The sequence below is a fragment of the Microtus pennsylvanicus genome, chromosome 4 (genome assembly GCF_037038515.1).
Source record: "Microtus pennsylvanicus isolate mMicPen1 chromosome 4, mMicPen1.hap1, whole genome shotgun sequence".
NCBI lineage: Eukaryota > Metazoa > Chordata > Mammalia > Rodentia > Cricetidae > Microtus > Microtus pennsylvanicus.
Window position 1 is genome coordinate 36,375,772 of NC_134582.1, and position 12,969 is coordinate 36,388,740.

Sequence of the window (12,969 nt, forward strand, 5' to 3'; positions counted from 1 at the left end):
TTGTCCTCTGCCTGAAACATTCAGGCGCTGGTGGGAGGTCAGGAAGTGTCCGCACTTCTGCACAGGCAAGCCGAAATGCAGCTGTTCCCTCTTTGTTTTTCAAAATAAATGATTGAATGTGATTTTCAAAACATAAGCTGAAAACATCTCTATGGTATCAAATTTAAGCTTTTGCATTTGACTTTGGACCATGAGTTCAACAGTTTGTAGCTTTTATGTGTGTTTGAGATATACAATGTAGGAATAATTAAGGGTCAGTCTTTAAGTATAAGAGTAGGTTAAAATGGAGGGAAAGATGAAAAGAAGAAAAACACAAGATTTAGGATGCAAAGAAGAGTTCCAGGTGTCTACAGATGTGCTCAATCGCTGTGTAAATTTTTAATCCATGAGACCGAGTAGCATAAATCAGAAGGCTTAGTGAAGTCTTCAAGGCTGTCTTAAAAGCCAGAGTTGTGCAATATCCTCCCCCTGGCCATCCCCCTCGTGAGGTGAGACAGGAGGGAACAGACAAGGCCACCGGATTTCTCCACTTTTGACATTCTCTCATCTATGATTCAAACCAGAATATTGAACAACACAGACCAGGAAAAAATTGCTCAAAAGGCAAATGTCATCTAGCTTAACCTTAACCTTCAGGAAGCAAACCACTTAGTACCTGTTCCTTTGCAATGTCAGACTTCACCATCGTTGCCTACAGCTGAAGAAATTTTATCAGATGTCGAGAAATCCAAACCTTGAAACCAATTGAGCCAGCAACCTTCCTGGCATTCATCCGTTGTTCAAGACCAATTTTAACTCCCGGGGAATTCTTCAAACATATAATTGAGCTCTGGGATGCTCTTTATGGGCAAAATAATCATTCTTCAAGCAAGTGGATTTTTCATTTCCCCCTCAAAGAACAGGCATTTATTAATTTTTCCCTATATTAATGGAAAAATTAAGACTTTCAAGGGTAACGCCCGGTCGTTGTGAACTTTTGAACTTCTGTAAGGAAGCAAAGAAGAGTGGCGCTTTCCCTGTAGCTTATGACCCTGCCCCTTGCAGGTAGCTACTCAGTATGCAGTGGAGACGTGGCTAATTGACCATCAAGATGAGTGATGATCCACCACAGAGGTCAGGAAATTACCAAGAGGGCCTAAAGAGAGGCTTTCAAAGGAGGGAAATCACATTTTTTAAAAGAAAAAAGCAAGAGTGGTACTCTAGACAGTACTTGCAGATTCTCATAACTGATGACTATCTCGGCATTAACTAAGAAAATATTTAATTAATTCACCCAACAACTCTTCGTTGAGCGACAGCTATATGCCAGCCAATGGATCAGGTGCCGGATTTGTAACCTCAGAGGAAAAACCAAATGGCTACCTTTCTGGGCATGAATACAGACAAGGAAGCCAGTCCAGAATGCACCTGCACAGTTAGTTGTTGTAGCCTCTGTGCGCCATGCACTTCCTGACTGATTTAGACCCACAGAACAAACCACAAAGAGGAGATTTTCTTTCTCAGGTAAAGGGTCATTTTAGCACACTGTGCAAGTTTTCTGTTGGCTAATGCTGTAGGCAACACCGCTCACATATGCAAGAACCCCTTTAGTGAATTGGGTCCTGTTTTCTCTCTCTCTACCTCTCTGTATTGAATTAGTGTCTCTTTTATGTCTAATCGGCTACAATCATTGTTAACAGAGGAGTGGGAAGAGCCTCTAACCTCTAGAATCACAGAGATTTGTAGATGTAGAGAAACGACATGATGCATGAAAATTAACTTTTTGAATATTAGCTGTAGTTTTTTTTGTGTCTTTGAAGACTATCAGAGCATATGTTCTGTCCCATTGATTAAATGTGACCTCTCCTATTGGGCTGCATGATTACAGCAAATCTATTGACATGCAATACCATATCCACAAGTCATTCTGGTCATGACGTCTCATAGACAGTGCATATCATATAGCCTGTCAATTCAAGCTGTGAGAAAGACCATCCATGGCTTCCCAGCCGCTGCATTTAAGCATGGAGAATCCTAAGAATATTCACCTCGCTCGCTCATAGGGCCTGCTGTTCTCCACATTCTCACCTGGCGGCTCTCAACTTCTCGAGGCCCAGGTATTTGCTCTTTGTTCGATTCATCACCAGCCCGTGCTTTCTGTTCTTAAGCACAAGTTTAAAAGATTGCAGAGCTTTTTTTTTTAAATCAGATGCATAGTTTCTCTAGATTTACATACAGAGACTCGAGATGTGCTGCGTATTAGACTAACACTTCAGAGATACGAAGAGGCCGATTTCTCACATGTGTGTAAAGCATTTTCCTACCTAACTACCATCTGGTCCACATTAATTTCCTCTCGTAGCCCTAGCTTTCCATCACCAATGAGTTTTCCATGTATCTGTAGCATATGGTCCAGGAAATTTTTCTACAGCAAATGTGTCCCTTAGGCATCTCTTTCCCCTAGATTACCATATTAAGAAATGTTCTCACTAAACCATACTTATGGCATTACCATAAAAGTGCCCCTTGAACACAGCTAAATCGAAAGTGTTCAAAACGCCTATCAATTCAGGTAGAAGAAATTCTTGCTACTTGAAGGGGAGCACAACCTCCCCTCCCCCACCACCACCACCACACACATCACCACCATCACCTCCACCTCCGCTTCCCTACCCACCTACAAAGCCATTTCAATTTATTTTCTAATATTGGGTGCCGAGTTGTAATTTCGGCTGGCCCATATTCTTTTGTCTTTATGTAGTCATGAATTCGGGTGTGGAAGTAAACATGTTTTAGACCCCAAGGTAAGCAGGAAGGAAATTCTTTTTTTTCCCCATTTCTCAGGCTGATTTTCTCGATCCTGTCCTCTTCTCAGCATCAGATACGATGCAGAACTCAGAAACACAACGTCTAGAAAAATCAAACATTCCCTTAGTCTTAAGTGAGCATATTTTTAGCGGTGGGCTGCGAAGCAGACTATTTTCAACAAAACAGATGTGGCGAGCTATGTGGGAACCACCCAGGTTCTGCTCTGAGAGAGGCTTTTTAAATGTTACCAAAGCTTTATAGCAGCATTCAGGTGCAGTGCGTCCAAAGAAATTGTTGCTTACACGAACCTCTTCCCCTGGCTTAGCTTTTCCCCAGCAGCAGAGGTTCAAGATTAATGCTATTTTTAAAATACATTGTTTTAAATTCGTAATCTTAACATCTCCGGCCTGGGACTCCAACTTCTAATAGTAACTGCAGATTAAAAGAATAGACAGAAATGGGATGCGTTTATCAGTAGGATCTGTCTTTCTGGTGGCCAGTTATTTTACTTATCATATGTAAGGTGATTATATCCTGAGGTTAGAATTATTAGAATTATCCTGAGTCTATTCTGCTTTGTGCCAAAGACACCAATAACACACATGCAGTAGCTCTTTTAACTTCTTTCTCAGGCTTACCTGAAACTTATTCTATATAGCCTTGACTGGTCCCAAGCTCAGAGCAAGTCTCCTGCCTCAGCCTCCCAAGTGTTGAGATTACAGATATGAAGATGGCGCTCAGTAATCTCTCTAAAAAGTGCTCAAGATGGCTTTATAATGCACTCAGAAGTCTCAAAGAGGCTGTATTTTATTTCTACCAGAGAGGATGGCTAATCAGACTCCTTTAAATCATTTTGACAGCTGAAAGGATCCGATACAATCTGCACTTTTATCTTGTGGCAAGTTGGAGAGTGAACTTCTAAATGCGCTCACAGGAAATATCTAGGGTGTCTGCCATGACTCCCAGTCACTCCTGTCTTCTGGCACTCTCCGATGCTGGGCCACATCCGAGATCGAAATCTACCTTTTTCTAGTTTAACCTTCTCATCAGTGAGGCCACAAAAACAGTCTGAGTTATAAAACTGAGTTATGAAACTCAGAAACCAGTTTTAGATGCAGAAGGTGCGTCCGTAACAACAAGCAGAGGAGCAGAGGAGGCGGCTTCCATGCCAAAGGCATCGGAGTGGATCCCTTAGGGGAGAGAGCATCTCCCAGAATGGGGAATGCCCATGAGGTTGAGCTGAAACTGAACACTAGATGCACTGTGGAGCCTTGCTGGGAAGGGCTTGAGATCGCCTAAGTTACTTGTAATGGGAAAGGCCGTCCACTATCGCCGGTGCCGTATCAGTCACAAACCGTGTTCCTGGAGTGTCTTTCATGCTGCCGTAGGAAGCCTTCTAGGGAAGGACACTAGTATGTCTTGAGCATTTGTGGATCAGGCACTGTGACACTTTCACTATTGTGCTATTTTATCTTCCCAAGGCTGGGAGGGGTCACTGTCCCTATTGGTAGTAAAGGACAGGGTAAGCTTGTGGCGGAGACAGTCTTTGGCCTTTCGTGCTTTAACTGCAGGTTCAGAGGATCTTCTGCCTAGCACAGAGCAGTCCACCCCTACCAGCAAGCCTTGTCATTGCTACGGCGTGCCCTTGGCCTCAAGGTCATCAAGGGTGTCCTGTCTCTTGGCCTCTGAGCAAACGGAATGTAGTGTGCAGTGATGTCTCCCTAACTGTATTTGTGATGAAAACAGGGCACTCCAGTTCCCTCTTGCCCAGCACCACCACGTCAGATTCGGCATCCCGAGAGGGGTATGAGTCTAGGGGAGGCATGCTGGACTGGAACGACCTGCTCGAGGCACCCGGCAGCACAGACCCTTTGGGGGCTGTGTCCTCACATAACCACCAGGACAAGAAGGGTAAGGCCTTGGAAGTACCTCTTCCTCTGGGGGGGAGAGGGGTGGGGGAAAGGGGAGGACTGTGCACCTGCTTCCAGCCAAATCCTGTGTCCCTCCATTGAAAGCATCTCAGAAAAGACTGCAACCCTTGAGCCAGGCTCAGTCCCCAGTTGTCCCCTGACGTAGGGAGAAGCCACACAGATAGCACATCCTCAGGTCTTCCTCTCCAGAAGAGGCATAGGCTGACCCGGAGCGAATGCTTGCTCCTCAGATCCCTTGCCACTCCTGAACTCCTACTAGCTATGCATTTTTTGACCCTCTTTCCCCACTCTAATGGCTGTTCAGGCTTTGGCAAGTGGAAGCCATGGAAATAAAAGCCAGTGATTTGAGGAATAAGGGCGGGGTCTTTTCCCTTCTCTAGCTCTGTCCCCTCTCTCACGGAGCCGACGCTGAACAGGCCTGTGGTGCTCAGACTACTATAACCACCCTTGGAGGACAAGAACTGCAACAAATATTTGTTATTGAATCAAGCAGAATGGCCCTGCTTTTGCAGCGGAAAGGCAGCCTCGCTATACGGAGGGGACTCCACCTGTGAACTGTCCTGAATTCTCCTTTGCTCTCTGTGCTGGCTTCCAGACAGGAAATAGCATGGCTTCCCTAGCTGTTTGCTGCTTCTGCTAACGCATCCTACCTCAGCTGCAGCTGCAATCAGAGAGACCTTTGCTTATCCCCAGAACAGTCTTGTAAATCAAAGCTCAAAAGCCCAGTTACGTTGCTGAGCCATCTCCCCACCCCCATTCAGAACTGTTTGCTTCTATGTGTTTTCAAGAGTTCCATCCAAGTTGGGGTTAGAGTTTTGAGGGTCAAGGAGTTTACGGGGACCCTTGGAGGACCATCTGGGTCATGCCTTCTCCTGCAGTTTTTGGCATTCAGATTTCCCCACTTTGGGTGTATTCCTTTCTGGACAGACTCCCATGCTAATTCTTTATATATATTTAATCTGCTTTTATCCTGTAAGCACCGTGCACTCTCTTGCCCTAGTTCCTGAGCCCAAATGGTAAAGATGGCCCTTTTATCCTGTTCTTCCTTGCTGCTTTTATTATTCTATAGACTTCCGTTTCTTCATCTGTCCCGCCTCAAATCTATTTAAAGAACAAAGCTGGCTTTGTCTCTTCGGCCTCTTTAAGTTAGAGGGATCTGTCCTTACCAGCCTAAGAAAGTATTCAGTGAAGGGAAAGCGGCCCAACACGCCACAGGCCCCAGCATGTGCTATTATTTGTGTGTGGCTTCAGACCTCAAATACGACGTCATCCCTGACTGTAGTCTCAAGTAGGGGACAACTTACTTGCCCAGTTTTTACCTGCTATACTAGAAAGAAGTCTTTCTGGTCAGGCCTGGGTTGCGGTCATTTTCTCTGCTCTTCCCTTAGAGGGTCAGCATGGGCTTTCTTTATTCGTCAACTCCCCTAAGGAATGGAGGCTCTGAAGGAGTCCAATTAGCACTTTGACAGATTGTTTTAAAACTCGACATTGTTCACTCTCCCGAGTCTTTATTCTAAATGCCAACGAAGCTGGAAGCAGCCTGCAGAGTGTCAGACAATGGTGGCAGAGGCGATTGCATGGGTGTTTAACACAGTTGCTGTTCTTGTGCTATGACCAACCTCCTTGCCTTGCCCCATCAAACCTGAGTTTGATCTTGGACAGCTGCGGTCTATGATTGACGGGGCAATGCCAATGAGTTGTTATGCAGAAACTGAAATGACAGAGCTTAATGTTCCCTGTACCATGATTTTTATGATTTTTCTGTTTCTTTTTTTTTTTGTTTCGATTCTCCCCTTTTTCTCTGAATGACCATTCTGTTTGCTGTTCATGATTTGTTTCCAACTTCCGTTCTGTTTGGCCAAGCACTGTGTGGCGTGACTTGGTGACGATGTTTCTCTGTTGGAAAAGTCCTGTCCCTTCTCTGAATCACTACGATGGCCCTCAGCCTGACCCAACCTGTGGTCTTCCTGCCTTCCTTTCATCTCCTGATGTGAGCGCTTCAATGACGTCGCATCCTTGTGTTCGGCATCCGCTGGGATGCTGTACTCGTCTGGGTTTCCTGAGGGCCTCTGCGGGTGCTCTTCACTGGGCTGACTGTCTCATGGGAATGTGGCCCATGTGTGCTCCAGCTTTCGCAGTCAGATACTCTGGAATTGTTTCCACCATGCTTCACATTTCTCCACGGGGCAGAAACCGTGTCCACTGACCAGCATCTGAGGAGGAGTCAAGTGCCCAGGGCCCTTTTATTGGAGCCAGCGAGAAAGCGTCAGTGAGCAGGGTGAGCCCACTGGCTTAGCTCCGCACAGCCACTGACTGACCCCGGGCCAAGCCCATTCTTTGCTCACCCCACCCTCCCAAACACATTTCCAGAGTATGCTTGCTGCTTTTTCTTTCCTTTCCTTGTCACGTCTTTGGTCTTGGTTTAACCCTGTGCATCCCGCTCCTCTGTCACAACCCTGTCCTCACCTTGCGGTCTAACCCCCTTCTGCTACCATTGCTCTTAGCCTCCCCTTTCGGAATAGCAGACCCAAGCCCTCTGCCCGCCCCCCGGCCCCCCTGTGGAATGTTCCAAGGTTCTTTCCTTCTATACTGTGAGTGACATCCAGGAGCTGTGTGGATATACCATCCCACTAACAAAGCGTGAGCAGAAAACCTGCAAAGCACAATGATCCATTAGCATAGAAAATGAAGTCATTTTCTCTCTCGGTAACTGGCCTTGCTTTTCATTACCCTACTGGCCTCGTCTAATGTCTCTTGACTTGGTTCTTTTCTTTAAAAATGCCTGCTATTTTCCAAGCCCTGGATTCACAACCAACCGTTGTTTTATCTCTGGGTCCTTAGATATCTGGAGTCTCTCAGGCCGGCCTCTCAATCACCAATTTGATAAATTAGATGCAGCCTGACGGTTTCTTTCTTGGTTTTACCACATCTAAAAATATATATTATGTATTCACCCAATAACCATTGAAGTGGTAATGGGTAGTTTCAAAGGGGCTCTGATTACATAGAAATAAAAGAAGGAACCCAACTTATTTTTAGGTCTGTTTACTCTCCACCACGCCTCCCCACCACAAAAGAAGTAAGAACTTTCTTTTTTTAAATTAGATAAACTTGGGGGAGGAGAATGGCCACTGTTGCATCCCCTTTCTCCTACTGAAATTAGGAGTGCTATAAAACTGGATCCCCAAGAGAGCTAAAAGATACAGCAGGCAGCTGGGCAGGTGCAAAGCTGCCAGGGCTGCGGAGGGCCACAGATAGGAATGTCAGCCCCAAGCCTGCTCTTGGGCGATACGAGAGAACTCATGAGCAGGAGAGAACGCCCCCTCTTCAGACTTCACTGTGCTTTTCTTATGAGTCCTCGGAAAACAGATGAGATGGTAACCAGGAAAGTAGATGTTCTCGTATGGTGAGAAGTCTCAGCATCGTTGCGTGCTTCTCCCTTTCAGGAAGCTGAGAGAGTGTGATGCTACCACCTGGTCACACTTAGTCCAAAAGAGATGGTCACTGGTGACTGTAGACCGGGGAAGGAGTACAAGCAGCATTTAAATTAAGATAAAATGAATAGTAGCCGTAGACAGTATTTTAGTCAGTGTGTAATTAGTTTGGGAACTAAGTGTCTAGTAAGACTTGTGAAGTCTATTGGGATGGTGAGTGGATTGCCCTTGTTTTTATGCCCATCCTGAATGCAGCTTTATGATTAGAATTTGTCAATAATTCTCTTTATTGCCAATTTCTTATTTTATTAATGCACCATAATCATAATAACCTTTGACAGCATTGCCTCCAAGTGGGATATGTGGCACCTTACATGGAATGTGGATGCTTTAGGTGACGCGGGGACATTGTGGCCTTCAGGAATGGTGGTATGGGGGGAATTTGTGCCCTCTCTTTCTTATGTCAGAGAATAGTCTCCACTTGGTGCTTTGTCATCAATAGTATCCTAAACCTGTGGACATCCCTGAATAGCCAAGAGTGTACAACAGGCTTTAGAATGGAGCTTATCTTGCAGCTGAACTTAACTAGAATGAATATTTTGGTTAATAATTTTAAGTTGACTTTCTGTCCATGAAAAGTGATAGTCATCTTATAAATACATAACAGTTATGTAAATTCTCCATGTGAAATATGTTCTTAAAGCTAATTTAAAGCAAATGTTAAGGAAGGAGAAATAGCAGACGTCATAGATATACTACTAAGTCAGTCATATGGTGAGACTTGTCGGTGTGGCTGGAGCTGTAGACATGGTCCCTGACCTACTAAAGTTTGGGTAATGCTGGCCAAGAGGGACTGGAAGAGTCCAGTAAGGAAGAAACTACTACCAAGAACACCGCCCTTGGTACTTGGAAGGAGGCTTCCAAGCCCTGAGTTGTCAGGGTACTTTAAAGCCAAGTGAACGAGAGTCAGTGTTAAAATCAACAATCTTATTGTCCTCTCATTTCTGTCCCAAAACCAAGCTTTGAAGTTGGGGAAGAGAACGTATTTAAAGACAGATGGATTTTGGCTATAAGGAAATTTGCCTCTGTAGTCTGTCATGATTTTTTTTTTCTCCATCAGCAGTGTGTTCCCTAGACTAGAAGGCAGCAGTTTTTATCCACACTGTGGCCTGAGAGAAAGTTTACCTCCAGCCACTTCTGCTTCTTCAGGGCTGTCACATGTATCCCCGTCCTGAAAATACATACACTGACCCTTCTTCCCTTTCCTTCCACTCACGCTGTGAGTCCCAGACCTTTAGAACCAGGCCCCGCGGTACCAACAGACTGAGGAATCCATGTACCTGGAGTCGTACACTGAACCACTGAGCACAGGGACAGTTATAATTGTATTACTCGTCAGTGCTTAAAACTTACCCGATTTGGTATTCTGAAGCATGCCTGTTTTCCCAAGAAGAAAAAATAATTTCTTGGCTGTTATCAAATTATATACATTTGTTCCTTGTGATAGTAATATGTGAGAAAACAGAGACCTCTTCTTGTAAAGCCAGATGTTTTGTGCTCTTTCTTCAGTAACACCCTTAACAAAAATGTTTTCTGGGGCAGTGGTGGCGCACGCCTTTAACCCCAGCACTCGGGAGCAGAGGCAGACGGATCTCTGTCAGTTCAAGGCCAGCCTGGTCTACAGAGTGAGTTCTAGTACAGGCTCCAAAGCCACAGAGAAACCCTGTCTGGAAAAACCAAAAGGAAAAAAAAATGTTTTCTGGGGTGCCTTCGGAAAAATTAATCACTGATTCTGTAGTGTAGTTTTGGGTGCCATCGAGGTGTCCTCTGGGCTGAGCGAAGCAGACACACTCACTTGCTGTCGAAGGCAGACCCAGCTGCCAGACATACGAAGCGCAAGTAGGAACAAAGTGACGGAAGGCCTACGTGGTCAGCATGGCCTCTAGGAGCCAGATCAAGACATACGCAGTCAACTCTGGCAACAGCTACGGGCCCTGACTGCAAACAGCAAGGGCGTGGCGCTCCCAGGGATGCTGTGGCCCAGCCCGTTTTCCTTCCATGCCAATATCGTAGCAGTAACAGATCACCAAAGCAGGGGAGGAGGAAATGGGAACGTCAGCTACAGGATTTCTATCTAAAATGTTGTAAACACTGACTTCTTGACTAGCGGGAGCGTCCTCTGAAATGTTTAAAACCAAGCTTTACAGTTTTCCTATAGCATCACAGTCATCTTCAGATGTCATTGTGGAGCATGACTGGTCTCCAGGAAACTTCTGAGAAAAGGCTGCTGTCTTGTGGGTCCGGTGGTGGGAGGCCAAGAGGCCCTTCCCTCCGCTTGGCAATCTGAAGTTCAAAATAAGAAAAACATGATGCTCAGAGCAAGGCGATTGAGAAGGCAGGCTGGCCTTTGAGCAGCGTTCATTTCTTCCTCTCTGGGGCGTTAGAAGGAAGGCATCCTGCCCTGTTCATGGGAAAATGCTACACTAGCCGCTGCTGGTGGTGAGGAAAAGGAAACTCTTAAAAGACTAGCATTTCTGAGTGTAAGTTGTGCTGTGTCTGCCCCATAAAGATTTAATACCATTTTATATAACTCCGTCAAGCTGTTCTAACCTCCAAACCTTTCAAGTCTGTATCAGGAGTGTTTGTGGGATCGTGAAATAGCTCAGTTGGTCAATCCCTGAGGACCCGAGTATGATCTCGGGGACCCCACAGGATGGAAAGAGAGAACTGGCAATCACAAATTGTCCCCTGACCTGTGTGTGCATGCTGTGGCACCAGCATGTGTACACACACACACACAACAACAACAACCATTTTAGAAATTCAAGTCTTAGAGCCTTGGAAATACATTGTTAGAAAGTAGAAAAGGAGGGTCGCTTGGTAAAATACAACATGCTCAGATAAATTTGAATTTCAGATATACTTCAATACTATCTTTCAAATAGATAAAATCGATGCTTCTAGTGTAAGCATAGAACAAATATCGCAAGAGACATACTTTTCTCTCAAAACACTACTGTTTATCTAGGTTTATATTTAGCCAAGTATCTTGTCTACTTTTTCTACCTGAACCCGATTGGCTTATCCTGGACAACTCATGCAATGTACTTTCTCCAAAGCATCACTCTGTGTCTGAAGGTAACAGCTGCAGAGTCCTGGTTTGCTTTCTGCTGCTGTGATAGCCCCCATGACCACAGGCAGCCTGGGGAGAGAAGCCCTCGCTTGGCTTACACATCCCAATAACAGTCCATGTTGAGGGAAGTCAAGGCAGGAACACAGCAGGAGCAGAGGCAGGAACCATGAGGAATGGTGCTTACTGGCTTTCTCCTCATGGCTGCCGTTTCTATATAAGCCAGGACCACCTGCCCAAGGGTGGCCCTACTCACTGACCAATCGAATGGGAGTGGTTCTTCAATTGAGCTTCTCTCTTCCCAGGTGACTCTAACTTATGTCAAGTTGTCAAAAAAAGCTAAGAAGTATAAATATACCATGTTTCCCTTCAGGAAGCACTGCTGGTGACTTATTCAACGAGATCTGAGAGCTGGTCTCAGAACTGGTCTCTGGACCACACTTGGAAATTTAGAATAAACTATATAAGAGAAACTCAGTTTAAAAGTTCCTTCTGTAGCCAGGCATGGTAGCCCAAGCCTTTGATTCCAGTACTCTGGAGGCAGAATCAGGCAGATCTCAGAGTTTGAGGCTAGCCTGGTCTATAAAGCAAGTTCCAGGACAGCCAGGGCTACACAGAGAAACACACACCAATAAAAAAAAAAAGGAAAAGGTAAAGAAAAAATTCTTCTGATAGTTTTATCACATTTGATTTCAGAAAATAATCACTAAAATTTTCATATCCATCAGAAACATGATATTGGTAATAGACACCCACTGAAAGTCGCTCCAATTAGCACTGTTATCTGAGGAAGGTTCTTAAATAGAATTGCTGCCAAGCAGGACAGTTAATAACCTTGTTTTGAAGTTTATCTAGCATGAAAGTTTTCGTCAGCTGTCATATGATCCACACAGGTGTTTGGTCTCACTTTTGTATTTGTTTGTGGGGGACTGAGACTGAGAAAGCGCTAGAAAATCATGGTTCTGTAGTGGTGACAAGAGCCTTAGTCACAAAGAAAGACCAAAGGACAACTTTCTTAGGGCTGTGGAGAAGGCTCAGTCGTGGGCGGAAAAGCCTGAGAACATGAATTCCAGTCCTTAGAAACCACGTAGACAGCTAGACATAGTGGCTTGTACCTGCACCCTAGCACTGGACACGTGTTTGTACACACACGATAGATCCCTGGCATCCTGAGGAATGACACCTAAGGCTGTCCTCTGGCCTTCCCAAGCACATATGCACACACACACACACACACACACCCCCAAAAAAACAAACAAACGAAGGAAAAAACATAGGAGCGTTCCTCTTTATTCATTCAACAAATATCCATGTGTGGATGCAAGTCTTGTACTGGATATTAAAGATACAGATTTTGTTTTGTTTTTGTTTTTTTTTTCAGGATAGGATTTCTTTGTGTTGCCCCTGCTGTCTTGGAACTAGCTCTTGTAGACCAGGCTGTCCTCGAACTCAGAGATCCACCTGCCTCTTCCTCCTGAGTGCTGGGATTAAAGGCGTGCGCCCCCACTGTCCATTGAAGATACAGACTTTGACAGGAATCTGCACGGAAGCAGTTCACAATTAGTGGTGAGAGTCACAGCTAGCTTCTGGTGGGACAGAGGGGAAGTCGTGCAAGAGAAGTTAAGGATGAAAGGGAAGACAGAGCCCTGGTCGGGTAAAGACAGGCCATGGCTGCCTCCCAGTAGGG

The 12,969-nt window shown here is 45.1% G+C and overlaps 1 protein-coding gene across 5 annotated transcripts in view; it reads left to right on the forward strand.

Annotated features, from left to right (window-relative positions):
• The window catches only part of Sema6a (semaphorin 6A), a 124,877-nt gene that overhangs the window by 97,727 nt on the left and 14,181 nt on the right, over positions 1-12,969 (forward strand). For 3 of the 5 annotated variants that reach the window (XM_075968691.1, XM_075968693.1, XM_075968692.1), the window contains one exon: positions 4,534-4,698. The exons of the other annotated variants lie outside the window; for them this stretch is intronic. In XM_075968691.1, the coding sequence (XP_075824806.1) occupies positions 4,534-4,698 (165 nt within the window). The remainder of the gene's footprint in view (positions 1-4,533; positions 4,699-12,969) is intronic. 5 annotated transcript variants of the gene reach the window in all.